Here is a 23,607-nt window from a genome sequence, read left to right on the forward strand (position 1 = left end):
TAAGTACTCTTTTTTTTTTTCTGTCTTTGCTATGTTCCCTTCTACCTTCTCAGTAAATACCTGCATTTTCAAAATACTAAAAATACTTTTATATTTAAAATTCTTAAAAGTAAATCTGGTCAAACCCAGATTTGGTATTAAAATATTTTTTGTCCTTGCTAGAAGTTTAAAAATATATTCAAACAAAATATGCTAATTTAAACATGAAATGAAATGTAGATTAAAAAAAAAACCCTGAAGTACACCCGGAACATAAAATATAGGAATTCACTGTTCATTTGGAATATCATTTGGTAACATATCTGGGAACCCCACAAATAAAGAAAAACATATAAATGATAAAATACTCTAAAACATGCATATCATCTTCACTGGAGAGAGAGGGAGAGAAAGAGAGATGATTAGACTGATGTTCAGCTAGAGAGAGTTGTGGAATATGCTGAATATACTTGAAACCTAGTTCCTTAGTTTTGGACAAAGTACAAAAAAGTTGCTGTAATTAACAAGTGCAAAGAATGGCTGCTAGAATGGAAATAAGCAACTGAACCTATGAGGCTTCTTTCTTGTCTGTGAGTAGATGAGGTGTGTATACTGTCTTTAAATATGTCAGGAAGACAAAATGCAAGGAAAAAGAATTATTTACATTAAAAGTTGATACTGACACAAAACCAAATGGTTAGAATCTGACAAAAATTAAATTTCTAGTGGAAGCTTCATTACTATAATGAAGTCCTAAAACAACCATTCCAATAAGAGAAATTGCGTCAAAGGTGGATCATTTTTTATAAAGTGTAAGCAAGAGTTTATAGCTCAGTTGCCTGTCTGAGGATAATTGGACTCAGTGATCCAAGTGCTTATTCTGAGCTCTTTTTATTATACTGTTAAAATTTGGAGACTTTCCAAGAGACACTAAAAGTATATACCCAGCAATTGAATTTAATTGCCTATAGTAAAAAAAAAGTAAATGCATTCAGTTGGGGGGGGGGGGGAAACCACTTCATGTCTTTCTCATATTCTGAATTATCAAACCGGAAGATGCTGCTTATGTATTTTTATATGTATCATTATGTGTGTCTAATTATGGACCATCAGGATGCAAATCATAAGTCTCTGCGCTATGGGCAGTTTTCCAGTACTAAGTATTTGCAGGTAAGGTTCTCAAATCAAAATACTTAACTGATAGAAGTCACTGGCTAGACTCCCGGTGCCAGAGTTTCTTAAAACACTGAACTGCCTTTGGTGGGATTAGCCCTTGTGTTAGGTGCATTTACTTCTTTATCTGTCATATTTCTCTGATGTTCAGAAACTCAAGAGTGCGTAAAAAGAGAAAGGCATGTCACTGCTTTACCTTATTTCTCTTTGTGTGAAAAGAAGGTACTGGAATGGACAAGTCTTGTTGCCCTAAAAACATGGAGGACGTGATGACTAGAGGCAGTAGAGTAGGCTCAATTTACTAGCTGAATTCATACTGTTTTAATAAATATGTTTAGCTGATCTTGCTAATTTTTTTGAGTTTCAAGGCACATTCAAGGTAATCTAATTCAAGTAATGAAAGCTAGCTATTTTGATATATTAATTTTTTTCAATTGCAGTTTATTTATAAATACAGAATAATATACATTGTATGGGGGGAGAAAAATACTGAAATTCTGCCCCTCCCCTGTGGTTTTTTTTTAATACTTTCAAAATATAAAAGAGACAAAAGACTTTTTTGTTCTGAAGCTATTTCTAATGTAATCAGACTGGGAAGTTGAAGTCACAGTCAGCTTGTTTTTGTGGACCCATGAAAGTGGGTTGTTAAGGTTTTTGGTTGGTATTTTTTGTTTGTTTGTTTTAAACAACTCTCACCATACAAAGTGGGAACACTAATTAAATCTCAAGGTCAGAATAGAAAACATTTCCTTCCTTACCTTTGTCCATGCTTTCAACTCCAAGCAAAAACTGCCATAAGAGTAAATAACTTAGTATTCTGGAATGTTTAAAAGTATGTTTTTATTAATAATACTTGCCTTAGCACAGGTAAATATTTACAATAATATAGTAATATAACTTATGGATTTGACTGTATTACTTTGTGTTAAACAGTCCTGCCTATGTGTGTGTGTGTTCATGATTAAAAAAAAATCCAGAAATCTTTCCTATATTTCGAATGTAGTTGTCAGGTTTTCTTTCTTAGTCACATGATGGAGTAAGAAGGTGTCCATCTTTGTATGCTCATGTTTTGTGAAATGATTCTGAACTCCTTTCTGTTTTCCAATAACAGTTTTGAACCAGCTGCCTCTTCCATCACCTTTACCTGCTACAACAACAAAAAGCCTGCTTTTCAATGGACGGATAGCTGAAGAGGTGAACTGCCTTCTGGCTTGCAGGGATGAAAATCTGGTTTCACAACTCATCCACAGTCTCAATCAGGTGTCAACAGATCACATGTATGTATTTTGAACTTCAACTATATTAGATCATCATCCTTATTACTTGAAATTAAAGTGAACCGAATTGAGAAGGGTGTTTGTGAGAATCTGAAGATCATAACATGCCATTTTTTTTATTAGACCAGCTTAGCAGATTACTGCTGTATAGTAATCAGTTGTTTCAGTCAGTCAGAATGCTAGTCTGTCTGACAGACCTTATGCATAACTAATTTTTTTTAATAGAACTGCTGTTTGTTCCATTCTTACTAGTTAGGAGTGCAAACTTTGTGGTATTGATTGTGCAATAGTCATTTGTGTTCCAATTTGGTTAATAATGTACGCTGACAAATTATATACCCAGTATTACACAAAAAGATAATTTTTTGAGACACCCATGCAAGATCTATGTCAGTTCTGATTAGATATTGAACTTAAATATTTTAAGAATTGAACCAGCAATTATGCTAATGTATTTTTTTTGTTAATATATATTTTATTTTTAAATTTTTCACTGATGTCCTTTGAATTGTCTTATGTTGACAGCCTTGTCTTTTTCCTACATGTTCCAATCTATTATTTTGATCAAATGGAAGTAGTCCTTAAACGTCGTCAATGCAAAGAATAAGTGAAAGTACAGATGCATTTAGAGAAAATCCATTACATTTTTGATGATTCAAAGGGAATCCTGTGATGTCAAAAATATGCCAATTTCCCTTTTTAAAATAAAAGATTCTCAAAGGGTTGGGCTGCAACCTGAATGTTATGCATTCATACATATCTTATTTTCACTCCTACAACAGTACTTTTTTGACGTTATGACAAAGCATTCTTCTTTTATGGAGAAGTGGACACAAGAAGATTTTTATAATATTCTGAAACTAACAACCATGTATATTTAAGTGCTTATTAACAGAAAATAATTTTGAAGGCTAGTAGGAATACCTTTTCTGCCATTCCTTTAGCATGAGAGGAAAAAAAGTAGAGGTAGGGAACAGTGCTTTGAATATTTGTGGGGTTTTTTTTCTATATTTTAACAGTAAAATGTTGTCTTTTTGTTTTGGTTTTGATTGTTTTGGTTGTTTGTGTTTTTTTTACTTGACTAATGATTTCTTATAATTTTAAAATGCATTTACCTCTTTATTTGCTCACTTCCATAATTTCAGAGAATTGAAAGATAACCTTGGCAGTGATGATCCAGAGGGAGATATACCAGTCTTGCTGCAGGCTGTCCTGGCAAGGAATCCTAATGTTTTCAGGGAGAAAAGCATGCAAAACAGATATGGGGTACAAAGCGGTAAGGATTTTTGATTGACTATTGATTGGTTTTTTATGTTGTTCTGTAAGTTTAGGGGGCTGGTACTAACCACAAATATATATGGAGCACAACTGTGATATTTATGCCTTACCTTGTATTTGATAATCACATAAAGCTATGTGTCTTGAGATCTTCTAAGAGCAATTGCATTAGAATAAGCACAGAAATACACTCTATTAGGTATTTTTGTAAAAAATAATGTTGAATTTCACTACAAAATTTAATTTCTAGGATGAGTGATTGGTATTATTTTAAACCAATTTTATTTGAATTTCTTTATAGCTAGGGTCATATGTTTATCTTAGTAAATAATTTAAGTTGGGAAAATATGCTTTGATCTATATTGAAAATCTGTACAATTATAGTATATCATTATAGTGGTATTTCTTAATAGTTCTGGGGGAAAGGAATAAGGTTGAATGAACCATACATAACATCTCCTCCTTGCCATTCCTCTTCTCAGAAATTTGTGATGCCCTACAGATTTTACTGTTTCTATAGCTAATTCTTTTCTGAGGTTTAGTGAGATATACTGCTGGATAGCAAAGATGGAGAGAGACCAAGCAAAGGATTAATCAGACAGATTCTATTTGTAGATCTGGAGACTTCTTCATTTGCATCTGAAATCTTTTCTTTAAATACTAAACTATGAAATGAGTGGGTGAATTTTCAATTTTCACAATGTGAGGATAAAGCTTTGCTAGCATTGTAGAGATATAGATAGAAGTGTTACTAAAGTCCACAGGGCATAAAAAGTGTTAGGGTGTTTTTGGAGGGGGAAAAAAATAAAATTAGATTATTAAGTTCATTCACCTAGGCTAGTGAGTAAAAAGCAATACAGTATCTGAAAAGAACTTGCTAAGGACAGGACACATAATGTTCCTTGAAGGAATGCAGAAATTTCCAGGAATGAAAATGTGAAAGGCAGTGCTAAATATTTACTAGGTCATTGATAGCTATATCCTGAAATATAAGCTCTGAAAACAGTCTCCAGGTTCTGGATTTGGTGGTAGCTGTTGCAGAGTATGATTTTTCCAGTTGTTGGAAGAATTGTGACTGTCCTGCCAGTTCTTGCAGAGTGGTGCCACAAAGAACATATACTTGTCATGGTTTCAGTTTGGATAGAGTTCATTTTCTTCTTAGAAGTTGGTACAGTGCTGTGATTTTTTTATTTAGTATGAGAATAATGTTGATAACACACATTTTTTCCACCAGTTTTGTAGAGTAAAATAAATCTTTTCCAGTGCAAAAGAGAGACATTGTTTTTAAAATTATTTATTCCTGCAGAGATTTTTGAAGGACAGAAGATATAGCAAGTTAGATTCTTTTCCATTTTTTCTAATTCTGTGCTTCGGAGGGGAAAACACTTTTGCAGCTCGATTCAGTAGATTAAGAATAATCCTTAATGAAATAAAACCACCTATCTTTAGTAAATGTTCTTGAAGGGAGGTACTAGTATTAATTAGAATTAAAAACCAATTAAACATAAAATAATAGTTGATACTATTTTAATAAAGCTAACAAAGTGCTTTCAGAGAACCAGAAGAGATCAGACTTTAAAACTTCCTTGAATATTTAGTTTTATTTTACATAATTCTGAATACTTGTACCAGTGCAAACATTGCAATGTAAGTGTGAAATTGGAAAAATTGAAAGAGGGAAGAAAGAAAAAGTATAGCTGTACACAAAGTATTTTGAGAGGAAGAAGGCCCTGTAATGAATGTTTGGCAAAGCTAGGTGAAGTGTGACTTTATTTTCTATGGAAAAAGGCCACGCTTTTATCTGGAAATAGGGGGATCTTTAAGCTAGATGTTGGCAAATCGTGGTAGCCTTATTAGGTGTTAGTACACCCCATTCAGATCTCCGAGGCCAAAGAAGGGTATACTGATGTGTTGTGACAGCAAATGTAGGGCTTTCTTCTGCTTTCTGAACAGATTTTGTAATCTCTGTAAAGTCATGATTTGTAGAACACTTGGGAGTTTGGTAGAGATCTTATGTAATGCATTTTACCAGCTATAAGAATGAAATGTAGGCTTTTTTCTAGTATTTCAAATTCACCTCTTCTGTTTTCCTTACTGTCTTCCTTATGAATATTGTTCTTTTGCCTTCTGTTGAGTCTAGCATGTGGTGAAGTCAGTGCTGGGTACTGTGATCCAGTATTTGTAATGCCCAGAACTGAGAAGGAATGAAGGCAGCAGGACCCCTGGTCTATTTACTCAGCCTGGGGTGGGCCTCTGCACCATGATCACTTGAGCATCGGTTCCAGCATTAGTATGGACAAACTGAACTCAAATTCATTTCTCCCAGCCTTTTTTTCTGTGATGGTTTTAAAAGTCAGCAGGAGGACCATGCCCACTCAAACCACCCCCTTTCAATAGTGGAGGAAAAAATACTAAGAGGATTACAAGTTAGAGTCACAATTTACCGAAGAAATTGCAATAAACACAACAATAATAGTAAAAGATTGTACAGAAGAGGGAATGATTTAACCAACAAAGGCAAAGTGTTGCCTGGTCCCCCTAGGACAAAACTAAAATGGCGTCTGTTCCCACGCTGTGTGCCATGTGGTCTTCCCCAGACAAAAAGAAAATTACGTCCGTTCCTGTGCTGCACACCTTGTGGCAACCCCCACCTCCCCCGCCAAGAACAAAGGCAAGATTGTGGAGAGGCTCTCCTGGCTCAAACTCCTCCAAACTGAGGTGTGGCAATGGGCACATTCTCTCTCTCTGCTGTGGCAGCAGTGGCAGTGGCAACAGTAGCAAGAAGAGTGGCAGTGGCAACAGCGATGGAAGTGCTGAAAAGGGGTCTCCTGGTGGTGGTGGGCAGCTCTGCTGCGCTCTTTTTTTCTGCCTCACTTGGCTGGACTGGGGGTTACCCCTGCTGCTCCGTTCCCTATGGCCATCTCCCACATTGGAGCTGTCCTTTTGGCACCACCACGAAGCTGCAGCTCAGAAGGCACAGGTAGGGAACTGGCAGTGGTGGAGGTGCAGTCTGGGTGGCAACTACATCTCCCAAGAGCTGGGAAAGAGAAAATGGTTACACTTCCAGATCCTCCCTGCTTTTCCCAGTGAAACCACCCCCACAGGGGGGTGATCTGGGTGGTATTGAATATTCAACACTAAAGCTCTACCCCCTTGCTTTGTAGCCATAGCATTTTCTAATGCAAGAACAGAAAGACCACTGGGCTAAAGAATTAGATTAAATGTGGAATAAAACTCTTGGTTCAGTACAATTTATGAGGAAATAAAGGCCTCTTCAGAAACCTAAATATTATGTTTTGAATACTTGTGAATATAAGGTAAATCACAAGTAGAGTTCTGTGCTGAAGGTTTTTCCCACAGTCATGTTGATTTGTAGCTCAATACTGTTTAGAGCCAGAATTGTTTTTAGTTATGATGAACAAATAGTGCAAGAAAGATGTATTATGTGAATACTTAGTATCCTGGGCGTATGACCCTCCCCCACCACCTCCACCCCTGAAAAATTGCTGGTGTATATCATTTCAGGTAATGTAGCAGCAGTGTTCAAACCCTTATTCCATGTCTTATGATAATAATGTCATTGTTGAAACAGTTCATGTAGATAAGATTTTTAATTAGATTTTTCAGATTGTTTTCTATTACTAGGTTGTCTGAAAAGACTGAGTTACATCACTGTGCAACATCAGTACGAGGACAGGATGTTAATTTTATTTTAGACCTTTTTAATCAAATGACAGGGAAAGTTCTGTGTGCTGTCTTTCAACTACATGTATCTTATAGTGTACTAGTGAAGTAGATTTCTCTATTTATTTAAAATTAAGCTATTATTTAATTTCAGTTTTCATAATTTTTTTCTCTTCTCAACATTTTGGCTTTGTCTTTCATCAGATGTGTGTTAGAAGATCAACCAAAATAATGTATTGCAATAGGTTAGTCTTCATAGCATAGCTTAGGGTGCAGAAAGGACTTAAAATTCACTTTAAACTATTTACCACAACTTATACATTTTTGAGGATTAAAATCTTATGTATTTTTCCATAAGTATCAGTTGCTTTGATATTTTTTTCGTTTATACAAGAATTCAAATGTACATGTACCTGTAAAAGAGAAAAAACTTTGTAGATGTATGCTTTTAAGAAGAGTGTATATTTAACTGAAAAATCACCTTTTGGTGAGCAGTCCTTGCTTAAGCATGCATGATGCTGTAATACAGTTTAATCATACAAGACTTTGTCTGTGATCTTGAGCTGTGTTTTTACATTTTGTGACATTTAGTAGGAATGCTAAAATGGATTTATACATATCATTTTTTTCTGAGCAAAAAAAATTATAGTCAAGATTGGGAGTACGTGTTAAGGAAACAAAGCTGACCAATACCCCAGAGTGCTGCACAGCCCTTTAGAAGGACCTCAACAGGTTGGAGAGATGGGCAGAGGAGAACTGTCTGAAATTCATTAAAGGCAAATGCAAGGTCCTGAACCTGGGGAAGAATAACAGCACCAGTACAGGCTGGGGCTGACCTGGGGGTCCTGGTGGACAAGTGTGTGCCCTTGTGGCCAAGAAGGACAATGGTATCCTGGGGTGCATTAGGAAGAGCATTGCCAGCAGGTCAAGGAGGTGATCCTGCCCCTCTATTCAGCCCTGGTGAGGCCTCACCTGGAGCAGTGTCCAGTTCTGGGCTCCTCAGGACAAGAGAGACATGGAGCTCTTGGAGCAGGTCCAGCAGAGGGCTATAAAGATGATTAGGGGACTGGAGCATCTCTCTTAGAAGGAAAGGCTGAGGGAGCTGGGCCTGTTCAGCCTTGAGATGACTGAGAGGACCTCATCAATGTATCTGCAGGGAGGTGTCAGAGGATGGACCAGGCTCTGCTCAGTGGTGCCCAGCAATAGGACAAGAGGCAATGGGCACAAACTGATGCCCAGGAAGTTCTACCTGAACATGAGGAAGAACTTCTTTCCTGTGTGGGTGACTGAGCACTGAACAGAGTGCCCAGGGAGGTTGTGGAGTCTCCCTCATTGGAGATATTCCAGAACCATCTGGACATAATCCTGTGCCATGTGCTCTTGAGCAGGGAGGTGGGACCAGATGATCCTTCCAGCCTGACCCATTCTAGGATTCTGTGAATGTTATTACTAAGACGATGTTTTCTCAAAACGGAACATTTCCAACAATCAAATTTGAAGTTGCATTTAAAAGAAATTCTTAAGTATTTTAAGGTATGGAAATGAACAGTGGAACCATAAATCTGCTGCTTAGTGATATGAACAACAATGTAAAAAATGTACAAGAAGATATTTTAGTGTTAATAGCCACAGACTAATTTCAACTTCTTTTTAGACTAAATGTTAGGGATTATTTTTACTCCTTCCTCATTACATCATTACTAGACTTATTAGTTGTGTGGAAACTTTAGAGACACTGTTGTGGTGGGTTTATTTTTTTTTTTTCAGTTGTTTGTTTGTTGCTGTTTTGTTTTTTTTAGTGGGGAAGGGTATGGGTACTGGGGATTTTGTGTTTTCTTTGGTTGTTTTTTTTAAAGTTATCTAGATTGTGTCCCCCATGTATTGTTCCTCCCCCAACAGAGATAAAGAGATGAGAACTGCCTGTCACAGAATAAGTTTTAGGTTTTTTAAATGGTATTAAAAATGGATTTATTATTTATTATTTATTTTTTTATATTTTCTGTAGTTCTTTTAAACCAAAAACTACTGCATCTCTAGTTCAAAACATGTTTTAAACTTAAGGAGGAGAAAACAGATATATTTTCCAAATATTTTAAAATTGTAGTCTTTGCTTTAAGCATAAAATGAAACTTCTGTATAGTTCATACTCATGCGGCACATTCTGTCAGCTTTCTGTACATGGATGTTAAGGGTTAGTAGTTTGACTAACTTCTATTTAGCTATGGTGAGAGTGGCTGTGAGAGGTGAGTGGGCAGTGGGCATGCTGGGTGCTGCCTCCAACACAAAACCTCTGGAGTTTTCTCCTCACCTCTGTGCAAGACAACCAGTGTTCATTTAATAAAATTTTGCAGGAATTGAGGAATCCCCTTCTGTTACTCTGGGCAATGAAATGTCCTCTGTACTGAAGTATGGAAGTATCTTATTTATTTATTTATTTATTTATTTATTTATTTTCCAGCACAATATGAGAATTTCACTCCTTCTCTGAGCTAGTTTGCCTGTGCAATTATACTTGGAATGCAGCACTTCATACATACTGGGGGGTAGTAACAGCTTAATTCCTGGTGGATTATCCCATCACTTCTCTTTTGGGGAGAGGGGAAGAGAAAAGAGGATGACAGGGAGGATTTCTGAAACTAGCTTTGCTTGTGTGAATATTGCAGTAATTGAAATAGGTTATAGTACTGCAAAGATGGATGACTTTCAAACACTCTGTGTTAGGGAGTACTGTCAGCCATCTATCTAACCTTTGGTTTAAACATTTGCACTACCCGTAGCTTTGGATCACTTGCTGTGGCTTCCCAAGCTGCAGTGTGTATGTGAATTCTGATGCTGTTTTAGCTGCAAAACATTCAATTTTGTCATTAAGATCACCTGGTTAAAAGTCATAAGTTTTTGTGTACCTGTACCACTTCAACTTCCAGTGTCATGTGGTGGTTAGAAATTTTTTGTATTGAACAAAGGAAACAAAAATTATTCATTTAATTTCTCCCTAATAAAGATGCAAGTTGATTTCAGTCCTATTTGTACTTGTGGCTTGCCATCTAGTATAACTCCTGAATTTTTAAAGCATGACTGTGGAAATCTACAGGCTATGGAAGTCTACATATGGGATATTGGTGGTTCTTTGCAATTGAAAATATTTCAACACCTTCTTTGATAACATTCCTTATAAGTTTGGTGGAGGTGGAATAGAAAGCTGTTGTCCCTGGGTAGAAAAGAACTACTAAGGTATTAGGGGAACAGGGAGAATATCTTGCACCACTCAACCCGAGATGACTGCTGTACTTGTTCTAAAAATGGGAGATAACTTTTCTGTGTTCCTCTGACTTGTTGTGAAGTTTCCAAATCATATTGGTACAATGAGTATTCCACAAATCAGTCTGGAGTATATGTCCTGTTATAAAATCTTTCTATTTACTAACACGTTTTTGGCTAAGGAACAGATGAAGGAACTGCTGTTGATATTTATAATTGAATTAATACTGCTTTAGGGAACACTCTTCCTATGTCATGGTGTAAAATGGACATTTTACATGAAATTGATCTTTTTTTAATGTTTTCTAACAGTTGTAAGTAAAAGATGATAATGTTTTAAAGTTTATAATATCTTTGTACATAATAATTTCTGTAATGAGAGACTTCATTGATTGAAAAGGAAATGCATGTAAAGTAATACTGCTATCTTCTTCTTAATAGGGATGATGATGTCGCAGTTTAATATTTCTCAGAATTCCATGAGAGGTAGTCCTGCATCTTCTAATTATCAACAAACCACTATCTCACATAGCCCTTCCAGGTAACACTCTCTTTTAAATGGGGTGAGATGGGCAACAAACTGCAAATTCTTCCTACAGTGACAGTCAATTCTTGTTGCAAGTATGTGAGTGAAAGGTGATCAGTGTCAAGACATATTCTGCATTTGTCTGACAGCAGGGTGAGTTTCTTCAACTGTCAAAGAAATATCTTTTTGCTAGTGAGTTAATCTTTGTATTCCAACTAGTCAGGATTCCCTTCTCTCTCTCTCTCCCATAATTTTGGTAAACTCTTTCCTGCTTAAGTAATCTCCCTGCCTCCTGACACCCCTCCAGCTATTCTCTACCTGTGGCAGAGGTTGAGACTGGTGGCAGGAGAATAGAAGAGGTTGTGTGTTCCAGCATGTATAACATTACCAATGTGACAGAAGGGTGGGAAAGAAGGCTTGTAAAAACATGGAATACTGATGTAACAGTTTATCCAAAAGGTTGCTCAGAGGAAGATAGGCCCAGTAATTTGACCAGTCTTCCAGCAGCTTCCTCATCAATTTTCTGGTTCTTTTTCAAACTTTGAGTGTCAGCAAGTAGCATGTACTTGTGGAATCATTTAGGTTGGAAAAACCTCTAAGATCATCAAGTCCAACCATCAACCTAACACTGCCAGGTCCACCACTAAACCATGTCCCTAAGTAACACATGAACGTGTATTTCAAATACCTCCAGGGTTGGTGACTTAACCACTTCCCTGGGCAGCCTGTGCCAGTGGTTGACAAACCTCTTGGTGAATAAACTTTTCCTAATATTCAATCTAAACTTCCCCTGGAGTACCTTGAGGCCATTTCCTCTTGTCCTATCACTTGTTACCTAGAAGAAGAGACTGACCCCCACTTTGCTACAACCTTTCAGCAATAAAGTGTCCCCTGAGCCTCCTTTTCTCTAGGCTAAACAATCCCAACTCCCTCAGTCTTTGTTAATATAATAAAGTACTCTGGACTAGAGGAAAGAATTCTGCATGTAGTTTCAACCCAGTTACTGGGCTGTAACAGATTTAATCTCCAGTTATTAGATATCATTATTAAAATAAACTTATTTCACTTACTGAAATTTTTTTTTGGCAAATTAAATACTCTGTTTCTGCACAAAAAACCAGTACAAATTTTTACTTTAATATCTAAAAGTGATATTGAAAAAAATTTTTTGAATAGTGAATATTACAATATGCTTTGCTATTTCTGTCTATGGAAGCTTACCTTCATAGAGTTCCTAGATAGAAGTGAGGATTGTGAAAGCATGTACTTTCTGAAGTATTTTTTCTTTCATTTTTGTTTTGAAAAAGCTCATATAAGAATGTAGGTTATAATGTACATGTATTATTGTCATATGCCTATTTTGTTTTTATGATTTTCTATCTTAAGGTGTCTGAGATAAAACCAGTGAAAGAATAAGATGTATTCAGTAGACTTTGGGTCAGGTCCTGCCTATCACATTCCTATATCTTGGCAGTATTGTTCTGTTAAATAAAGTTCTTTGAAATCTTACTAGAAAAATCATATTTAGAGTAGATGGCTCCTTATTAATCCTAGCAAGATAGTTGTTATATGATAATTAAACCTTAGATGTCACTTTCATTCAAACTTCTACGACTAACTTATGGAAATTAGATATCTTGTTTTAGTAAATCTGGAGATCTTATTTTGTCATTGTTTCCTTTCCCTAGGTGGAGGTCTTAGAATGTTTTTTATCCTATTCTTTACTTTTACTAATGCCGTACCTAAACTGTGGCTCTTAAGTAATAATTGAAGTTGGTAAGGTATTGATAGCCTAAAATATTGCTTTTAAAGGAATTTCCTGATTGTGTTAAAATGTTGTCTCTTACAGAAGTTATAATGTTCCAAAGGTATAATATTCCAAAAAAATAAGAAACTTGTATAAATTTCCTTTTCCAACTTTTGCAAACTTTTTTAATTTTATTTTTTAGCCGGTTTGTGCCACCACAAACGAGCTCTGGTAACAGATTTTTGGCACAACAGAATAGTCCAGTGCCTAGTCCATATGCTCCTCAAAGTCCTGCAGGATACATGCCATATTCACATCCTCCAAGTTATACACCACATCCTCAGATGCAGCAAGGTAATTCTTTGATATCCATTTTATTCTCCTATCTCATGTCAACTTTACCTTCACGTGTGTTTCACGGTTCTCTAATTTCTTTGAAGGAGTTACATGCTTAATGCAAATCTTGGAGTTGATAGGGAATTTTTTGGGTATGTGTGCTGATTTAAAGGCAAACCGACAGGAGAAATTAACCCAACACAAAAGAGCATTTTTCCTTTACCAGTCTGTCTCAGTTTAAATGAGACACAAGTGTTTTGCTGAGGATGAGTTTTGAGGAAGACCCAAACTCCTCCCTCTAAGCAATTGTAAATCCGAAATTAAGAGGCTACAATTGAGGGGAAAAAATTGTGGAAAAAGAAAAAATAACAGCCCTGTATTTAAAGATTTATGTGTATTGGCAGAAACAACGAAAGAAAACAAAACAACCAAACAATACTCCTATACCCACAAATAATCCCCTTCAACACAAACCAATGAACAAACAGGAAAAAGAAGGTAAACAGTTCAGTTTGTGCCTTTTGGTGCAATTCTAACCACAGTTAACAGGGGGTGCTGTTGGATCACTGGAGATGCAGAGCTTGTAGTGTCCTGTACCAGTCACCAGGGGGCACTGTTGGATCGCTGGAGATGCAGAGCATGCAGTGTTTCGTGCTGGTTGGCAGGGGACGCTGTGGGATCATTGGTCATTGCCATGTGGGGGAACACACTTCGGAGTGTGTTGGAGAAACCAAAAATGGGTTTCCCTCCCCCCCTACTGGGAAAGGGGAGAGAGAGGAGGGAGAGAAACGACAAAAAAAAGTCCTCCCCAATGGGAAAAACTCATTCTGTCCTGCTGACCAAATCGTGCGGTATAGTTTTTTCCTCTCCCTTTGATGTGCACAAGAACCACTGCCTAGAAAGAAACAAACGGGAATGGGGAAGGGGAAAAAACCCTCCCGAAACAGTTCCTCTCTGATGAAAATCCAAGCAGAATCCACAACTGACAGCCAGGCTGAGAACAAAAAGCACTCCAAACTCTCCTCTGACCTTGTTCCGGGTTCAGCAGCCACCTGAACTCCTCCCGCCTGTTTCCCAGGAGACGAGAGGGAAACAAAAAGTAAAAATTAAACTCCTCTCCCTTCCCTAAAAGCAAGCTTCTGAGGGCCATTAACTAGGAATGTGGCCTTACCAGCAACTCCTTTTGTGTTACCTAACTGCCCATTTAAACATCTCCTCCACACAGTGGGCAGGGGGAAGGGAAAAATTGGTGCTTAATTTCTAAGAACCAGCAAAACCATGACACAGTCTTATCGTGCTAACAGGATCCTGCAGTTGTTCAGGGGTGAATTTCCAGATCATTGGAGGAGAGAACTTCTCCAAATACTGGCCGATGTCCTCCCACTTCCTGTGCCACTCAACATTATCCACTCCCAGGGCAAGCCTCTAGACAGCCTCCCTAGAAGGCCCTGTTCTGACCCTAAGCATGGTGTAGACAGTACAGAACAGACAAAACAACACTAATAACAACATTACACTGTCTTTAACATCAAAAGGAAACACAATATTTTCAAAGACTCTTGTAGCAGGACGAGGAGGTGAAAGGCTGGAAACAACCATTCCCTCCTGTTCCCCCCAAAAGGCTGGGTGCGATTTTTAATGAGGCCCCAGACTTAGCAACCCAAACCAGGACAGGCAAACAAGACTGAATACACATTCACAATGAAACTCACTGCTTCTGATGTTATGACGACATAAACATAGTATATTAATAAAGTAATTTTGATCCCTCTCCCTGATCCTAAACACAGAATAAAAATAGGCAAATAGTTCCCCATATGCGGAAATATGAACAGGCTCAGATACAACATCCACGTGAATACATCAAGCAACATGGTGATCAGGGACGTTCTGTATCCAAATACACAAATGCTTAAAATGAAACTGTAATTCTGACTTCTCTCTCAGGCCTCACTTTGGGCTCCAAAAATGTGCTGGTTTAAAGGCAAACTGGCAGGAGGAATGAACTCAACACAAAAGAGATTATAAATCAGAATTACAATTTAATAAGAATAATACAATAAATACAAATATACAGACGAACAATTGGTTTTAACCCACAAAAAGACCAGATGTATAACCCGACACCCTGGGACACGAACATAATGGTGTTCGTTGGCCCCCCGTGCTGAGCCCCACGTGGGCCCTCCTGAGTTCAAAAATAAAAGAAGAAGAAGAACCTGTTGGTGTGAGTGATGGTCGCAGTCCAGTTGAGAGCGGTGGTCGCAGTCTGGTTGAGAGTGGAGGTCCTCCTCTGGATCCCACGAGTGGTACCAGAAGTCCCAAGACCCCAAGATTATATACACTCAGGTTCAGGCAGGAATGCCCAGCACCTCCCCCAGAGCAGGGTGTTCCAGTGTGAGGACAGGAACATCCTCCTATCTCACAGGCCTCTTAACACCCAACTTATAGCCTGAGGGGTCAGGTGTGCTCTGGGCAGCTGCTGCAAATGGTCTATTGTTAACAGTTTCTGGGAAATGACATAAAGGGTGTAGAATACACAGTTTGGGTTACACCCACACAGTGATGAACTGGTCCCAGCTGCTCTAACTAGGACATTATGTTTAAGCTTTGCTTTCCTGACTGTTTTAAAAAAAAAAAACAACAAAGGAAGAAGAAATCAAACACACTGAATCACAGAGTATTCTGAGTTGGAAGGGACCCACAAGGATCATCAAGTCCAACTCTTGGGTGAATGGCCCATATGGGGATCAAACCCGCTACCTTGGCGTTACTGCTCCTCCTCTATGTACACCGATTTTGCATATTTGTCATGTATACATGACAGTAGAAAAATAAAAAGAGACCTTTATTTGTTAGCTATGCCAATTATTTCTATTAGTGTGATGGTTTGGACCTGGCCCCCAGCCAAGTGCCCAAACCCACAGTGGCAGCTTTTCCCCCCCCCATATGAACACAGGAAAGGCAAGGGAAGGACAAAAAACTATCAGAAAACTGAAATAACAAACCCAAAACAATATATATATACACACTTATAATATTTATATATTATGTATCATTCAAACCTATATACATATAAAAAAAACAAAAAAAGAACCCCAACACCCCAAAACAGAGAAAGAACAGATATATCCAGTCAATGAAGAATTAGCAAACAAAACCTTAATACTTTCCTTAAGAATAGCAGAAGTGACTCAACCCACTATCAAATCTCTCCTCTCGAATCGGAGGAAAACAACAGCCTCTCAGGGCCTACAGGCCCCCCCCACACACACACACGAGGAGTCTAGCTGCAAGGAAACGTTGCTGCTTTTTCCAACTTCGCCGGAAGGGATCTAACTTCTAACTTCCTCCTCCCTTCTATTTATATTTCTGCTTGCGTAAAGAATAGAATGGAATATTAGGATATAGGTACTTCCTTAGTTTTGACCTGGTTACCAGGAAGAGGCCTAAAACCAAACCATTACAATTAGCAAAAACCTAATTTTTGCCAGTGTACTGTAAGTTTTGCTGCCACCTTTTTTAACCTTACAAAACCTTTGCAGTGTAGGCTAGACTAAGTTGTCCAGATTTATACCTAAGGTATGCAGTAACTGGCAAAGATGACCTTCAGAATGAATGGATTTCTTTGTTCTTCCCTTTTCTAAAACCAATCTTGAACAACATGAACACTAAGTATGTAGGCATTATCCTTTTTTGTCAGTAAAATTCTTGTTCGATTCTTTTAAATCATCTGTTCCTAAAGTTTAGCAATGTGCTTAGAATTTATATAGCTGTTCCATATGTAATGTTACATGTCTCATGAATATCTTGGAAGTTATTAAAGGTAGTGTATCCATATTATGTAGAGGAAAATAAAGTTTTCTATAACCTATAAGTGTATGATAACTGACTGTAGTTAGGATAGATGTGGAAAGAAGTTTGTCTGATCTGTACATGGAATTTAGGTTTTAAAGCATCTTGAAAATTCAAATCTTAGATACCTAATTTTATTCAAGGTATTTGTGGCAAAAGGATTCAATGAAGAAAGTTAGGATTCTTGTTCAGATCCCAGACCTCTTGCATCCAACTCATTATTATTATGGTGTTTTCTGTGAAATTTTTTAGAGTTAACTATTGTGTGAATATGTTGGTATAGTTATTTATATTTTTCTGTATTTCAGCTTCAGTATCCAGTCCCATTGTCACAGCTGGGATGAGGAATCTCCATGAAAATAAAGTTTCAAGTCAATTGTCTGGAAATTCAGCTAATCATCATGCTGATAATTCTAGACATGGCTCAAATGAAGACTACTTACAAATGGTGCACAGGCTAAGTAGTGATGTATGTTACCTAGATCAGTTTATGATGATAAAACAAATATTTACTATGATAAAGCAAGTATGTATTAAGCTGCCCTAGAAGTCAGATATTTTATGATGATGTTGTTGATGAATAAAACCACTGAAAATATATTTCAGTTTCAGATGTGTGCACTCAACTGTGCAACTTTAATGTGCGAGTTTCAATTTTTTTCTAGTTCTCTTTCCTTTGGAACAGTTTGTAACATTAATTCTGATCAAAGTATGAAAAGTAAAAAATCCTACTCATATGTGAGTTTATTTTAAAGAAATGATAGAGTTTCTCTGCAATTATTGTATCATTATGTTGATGAAAACAATACTAGATTCTAAATAGGGGTATACTTAACTTGTCTTTCTGAAGACTCCCCTAACTGTCAATTAGACGACATAATTGCATAACCTATTGAGTAATATAGTAGTGTGGTCAAAGGCAAAAATTTCTTTTTAACACTTTTTCTTATAGGTCTGTTATGTGCTTTTATGGCTTGGTTTATTTATAACATGTTTTCCCATAGTGACTTTTGGAGAAATTCTTGTTGAGGCCTTGAAGACAAATGAAAAAAAAATCCAGCAACTTTCTCCCATGGTGTTTTGAACTTGTTAATTTTCTTCTTAATGAGCATCTCATCCCGTGGATGAAGCATGTTTGTATTCTTCCTTACAAGTTTGGCACACAATCTCTTAACACCTCTTACGGGGAGAGCACTTAAGTTTCATTTTTATTTTTTGACTTTAGCTCTTTGAACTGTGTGGTCATAGTGATGCCTATAAGTTACAAAACTTAATCAAAACCTGGTGGCATGCAGGCCTTTTTTTTTTTTTAACAATGTGTTTTATTTACATTATGAAAACTGAGGGCAACTCTTGACTTCCTAAATTAGCTTGTAAAAGCAAAAAATGGTGTTGGATTCAAGTGTACTACTAACTCCAGGTGACCTAAATTCCTTACAGAGATTAATACACTGCAACTCCAAGAGAATTATTAGTTTTGTTAGTCTTTTTTTAAATTATGCTGATTTAAAATATTAGCTAAGAAGTAGTATCTTAAACAAGAGAGTTTCTATCATAATACCCACTAATAAGATATTTTTCTCAGTCTGCTTCAGCAATGAAAATTCTTCAAAATAAGCTGTTCTTGGCATTAAATGTTAAAGGTACACTTTCAAGAGAATCTTGGTTTTGTTAACACGATTTTTGGAAAACTTTAATATTGGGATAATTTATTTCACAATGTTTAAAGAGGAAGTATTTAAAAATATTCACCCCTAACTTTGTGATGCAACGCAACTGCATCCTAGTTCAACCTAAGGCGACTGAAGGCCCACACTAAGACCTTAAACCATCTTGTCCGTGAGCTGCTTTACGCTGATGATGCCGCCCTCGTCGCCCAGACAGAAGTAGCTCTGCAGCGTTTAACATCCTGCTTTGCAGAGGCTGCTGAGCTTTTTGGTCTAGAAGTCAGCTTGAAGAAGACAGAAGTTTTATATCAACCTGCACCTCAGGAAGTCTTCCATCATCCCCATATCACCATTGGTGTAACAGCACTCAAATCAGTCCAACAGTTTAATTACCTGGGAAGCATCATCTCCTCAGATGGTAAGATTGATGCTGAAATTGACAACAGGTTAGCAAAGGCATACAGTGCTTTTGGTAAACTCCGTAAAAGAGTGTGGCAAAACAAACACCTGAAGAAAAGTACTAAGATCAGTGTTTACAGAGCCATCGTGCTGTCTACTCTTTTACATGGATCTGAATCCTGGGTCATTTACCGGCACCACTTGCGTCTCTTAGAACGCTTCCATCAACGCTGCCTCCGTACAATCCTTAACATCCACTGGACTGACTATGTGACCAACACGTCTGTCCTTGAACAGGCAGCAGACATGAGCATTGAGGCCATGCTGCTGAGAACACAGCTGTGCTGGGCAGGGCACGTCTCCAGGATGCAGGACCATCGCCTCCCTAAGATCGTGCTCTGTGGGGAACTTGCCACTGGCTGCCGCAAGAGAGGAGGCCCAAAGAGGAGATACAAGGACTGCCTGAAACAATCTCTCATCCTTGGCCATATTGATCACCACCATTGGTCTACCCTGGCCTCCAATCAGGAGGCCTGGAGACACACCATCTATAACGCTGCTGCTTCTTTTGAGAACACACACAGGATCACTCTCCAGGAGAAAAGACAGCGCAGAGAGAATCGCGTCTCGTCAATATCACCTGGGGAGTCTTTCTGCTGTACCTTCTGCAACCGGACTCGTCTATCTCGCATTGGCCTTTTTAGCCATCAGTGCGCTTGTAGCAAGCGTGGGTAGAGCCCCTCTCTCAAATCTTCGTTCGCAAAGCCTAGCCATGATGATGGGTTCATGAGAACTTAAAATCACAAATCGTCAGGGTTGGAAGGAACCTCTGGAGATCATCTAGTCCAACCCCCCTGCCAAGGCAGGGCCACCTAGAGCAGGTGACATGGAAATGTGTCCAGGTGGGTTTTGAATGTCTCCAGAGAGGGAGACTCCATGACCCCCCTGGGCAGCCATTCCAGTGCTCTGCCACCCTCAATGGAAAGAAGTTCTTCCTCGTGTTGAGATGAAACTTATTAAGTTTTAATTTATGGTCATTGCTCCTCATCCTTTCACTGGGATTCACTGAAAAGAGTCTGGCATCATCCTCTTGGCACCCACCTTTTGAGATATTTGTATGGATTAATGAGATCCCCTGTCAGTCTTCTCCAGACTAACCAGGCCCAGCTCTCCCAGTCTCCCCTCATAAGAGAGATGCTCCAGACCCCTCATCATCTTTGTGGCCTCCGCTGGACCCTCTCCAGTAGTTCATTATCTTTCTTGTACCGAGGAGCCCAGAAGTAGACACAGCACTCCAGATGGGGCCTCACTAGGGCCAAGTAGAGGAGGAGGGGGATCACCCCCCTCAACCTACTGGCCACGCTCTTCCTGATGCACCCCAGGATCCCATTGGCCCTTGTAGCCTCAAGGGCATGCTGCCAGCTCATCGCCAACTTGTCACCCACCAAGACTCCCAGGTCCTTCTCTGCAGAGGTACTCTCTAATAGGTCAGCCCCCAGCCTGTCTTGGTACTTGGGGTTATTCCTCCCCAGGTGCAGGACCCTACACTTGCCCTTGTTGAACCTCATTAGGTTTCTCTCTGCCTAATTCTCCAACCTATCAAGGTCCTGCTGAATGGCAGCACAGCCTTCAGGTGTATCAGCTACTCCCCCCAGTTTTGTATCATCAGCAAATGCAACTGAAGTGCATGTACACCAATGCATGCAGCATGGGCAATGAACAGGAGAAACTGGAAAGCCAATGTGCAGCAGGAAAACTATTACATCATGGAAACATGGTGGCATGACTCGCATCACTGTAATGCTGCAATGAATGACTATAAACTCTTTGAAGGGATCAGCAAGGAAGGAGAGGTGATGGGGTAGCCCTGTGTGTTAGGGAGTGTCTCAATTGTCTGGAGCTTAATGATGGTGATGATAAAATCAAGTGCTTTTGGGTAAGAAACAGGGGGAAGGCCAATAAGGCAGATTTCCTGGTGGTAGTCTGTTATAGACCATCCAACCAGGATGAAGAGGCAAATGAAATATTCTATAAGCAACTGGGAGAAGTCTTGCAATCACTGGTCCTTGTTCTTGAGGGGAACTTGAACTTACCAGATGTCTTCTATAAATACAACACAGCAGAGAGGAAATAGCCCAAGAGGTTTCTGGAGTGTGTGGAAGAACTCCCTGACAGCTGTTGAGTGGACCAACCAGGGGAGGTGCCCTGCTGGACCTGCAGTTTGCAAACAGAGAAGGTCTGGTGGGTGATGTGATGGTTGGTGGCCATCTTGGGCACAGCAATCATGTAATGATAGTTTTTGATTCTCAGGCAAGTCAGCAGAACTGCCACCTTGGATTTCCAGAGGGCAGATTGACCTATTTAGGAGACTGGTTGAGAGAGTTCCTTGGGAGGCAGACCTGAAGGGCAAGGAGCAGAAATAAGCCCCCATAATCCAGGAGGGAATGGTCAGTGACCTGCTATGCCACTTAGACCCCTACACGTCCATTGACCTGGATGTGATCCACCTAAGAGTACTGAGGAAGCTGGTGGAAGATCTCACGAAGGCACTTCCAATCATTTACCAGCAGTCCTGGTCAACTGTGGAGGTCCCAGGTCCTGGAAGTTGGCAAATGTGACACTCATCTATAACAAGGGTCAGAAGGAGGATCTGGGAAACTACAGGCCTGTCAGCCTGACCAGGATGCTAAGGAAGGTCATGGAGGAGATCATCTTGAGTGCCATTATGCAATACGTGGAGGACAAACAGGGAATCAGGCCCAGCCACCATGGGTTTGGGAAAGGCAGTTACTGCTTGACCAACTTGATCTCCTTTTATGATAAGATGACCTGCCTGGCAGATAAGGGAAAAGCTGTGGATGTTGTTTACGTGGACTTTAGTAAAGCCTTTGACACAGCTTACCAGAGCATTCTCCTGGAGAAACTGGTAGCAGTATTTGATGGGTAAAAAACTCTCTGGATGGTCGGGCCCAGAGAGTGGTGGGGAATGGTGCTTCATCCAGCTGGCGGTCACTCACCAGTGGGGTTCCCCAGGGCTCAGTATTGGGGCCAGTCCTGTTTAATATCTTTATCAATGATCTGGATAAGGGGGTTGAATGCACCCTCAGTAAGTTTCCAGACAACAAGTTGGGCAGAAGTGTTGATCTGCTGGAGGGCAGGAAGATTTTGCAGAGGGATTTGGACAGGCTGGATCAATGGACTGATGCCAATTGTATGAGGTTCAACAAGACCAAGTGCCCAGTTCTGCACTTCCATCACAAGAACCCCCTGCAGTGCTCCAGGCTGAGGGCAGAGTGGCTGGAAAGCCACCCAGTGGAGGCCCTGGGGGTGCTGGTCAACAACTGACTGAATATGAGCCAGCATGTGCCCAGGTGGGCAAGAAGGTCAATGGCATCCTGGCTTGGATCAGAAATAGTGGGGCCAGCAGGACCAGGGAAGTGATTGTCCTCCCATACTTGGTACTGGTGAGGCCCCACCTCGAGTGCTGTGTCCAGTTCTGAGCCCCTCATGACAAGAAAGACATGGAGGGGCTGGAACAAGTCCAGAGAAGGGCAACAGAGCTGGGGAAGGGTCTGGAGCACAAGTCCTGTGCAGAGCAGCTGAGGGAGCTGGGGATGTTTAGCCTGGAGAAAAGGAGGCTCAGGGGAGACCATATTGCTCTCTACAACTACCTGAAAGGAGGTTATAGTGAGATGGGGATTGGCCTCTTCTCCCAGGTAACAATAGAACAAGAGGAAAAAGCCTCAAGTTGTGTCAGAGGAGGTTTAGATAATATATTAGGAAAGCTTTCTTAATGGAATGCATTGTGAAGCATTGGAACAGACTGCCCAGGGAAGTAGTCACCATCCCTGGAATTGTTCAAAAAAAAATGTGGATATGGCACTTGACGGCATGGTTTAGTGGTAAACACAGTGATGGTGCTGGGTTAACAGTTGGGCTTGATGATATCAAAGATCTTTTCCAACCCTAATGATTCTATGAAACTCATTCAAAACTGTCTATGAAAAGATAAAACATATCATAATTGTTCAGTTTAATGGGATAAATACTATGGGTAAAAATTAATTACACCTTTAAAAACTGATTTGAGTAGCAATCCTTAAGAAAACAGTTTGAAGAAGTTGGAGTAATGAAGAAGTTTGCATCTGTGTATGAATAATAAGGGTAATCATTATGTTGCAGCCTTTTTAGAAGCAGTGTGACCAGTGGCAGAGATAGTTATGAACAAAGATTATTAAATCAAACTAAAAATTTTAGGGTTTAGTTTTTTTCTTAGTTTTAGGATTTTGTTTCTTAAAAATTAGGAAAATTATGAATACCTACAATATATTTACAATTTTACAATATATTTAAAAATATTTGCAATATTTACAATATTTGATTCTACTAAATCAGCAAGCATAGACTTGAAGGCTCACTGCATGTATA

The 23,607-nt window shown here is 39.1% G+C and overlaps 1 protein-coding gene across 1 annotated transcript in view; it reads left to right on the top strand.

Annotated features, from left to right (window-relative positions):
• Window positions 1-23,607, top strand: part of LOC114059198 (nipped-B-like protein) — a 170,383-nt gene that overhangs the window by 24,419 nt on the left and 122,357 nt on the right. Inside the window, exons 3-7 of the mRNA XM_027887383.1 lie at window positions 2,264-2,429; window positions 3,575-3,705; window positions 11,091-11,190; window positions 13,125-13,276; window positions 17,422-17,582. Coding sequence (XP_027743184.1) covers window positions 2,264-2,429; window positions 3,575-3,705; window positions 11,091-11,190; window positions 13,125-13,276; window positions 17,422-17,582 — 710 coding nt within the window. The remainder of the gene's footprint in view (window positions 1-2,263; window positions 2,430-3,574; window positions 3,706-11,090; window positions 11,191-13,124; window positions 13,277-17,421; window positions 17,583-23,607) is intronic.

The sequence above is a fragment of the Empidonax traillii genome, unplaced genomic scaffold (genome assembly GCF_003031625.1).
Source record: "Empidonax traillii isolate 1590-97213 ecotype Southwest subspecies unplaced genomic scaffold, ASM303162v1 scaffold208:size1045274, whole genome shotgun sequence".
In the NCBI taxonomy this organism is placed as follows: Eukaryota; Metazoa; Chordata; class Aves; order Passeriformes; family Tyrannidae; genus Empidonax; species Empidonax traillii.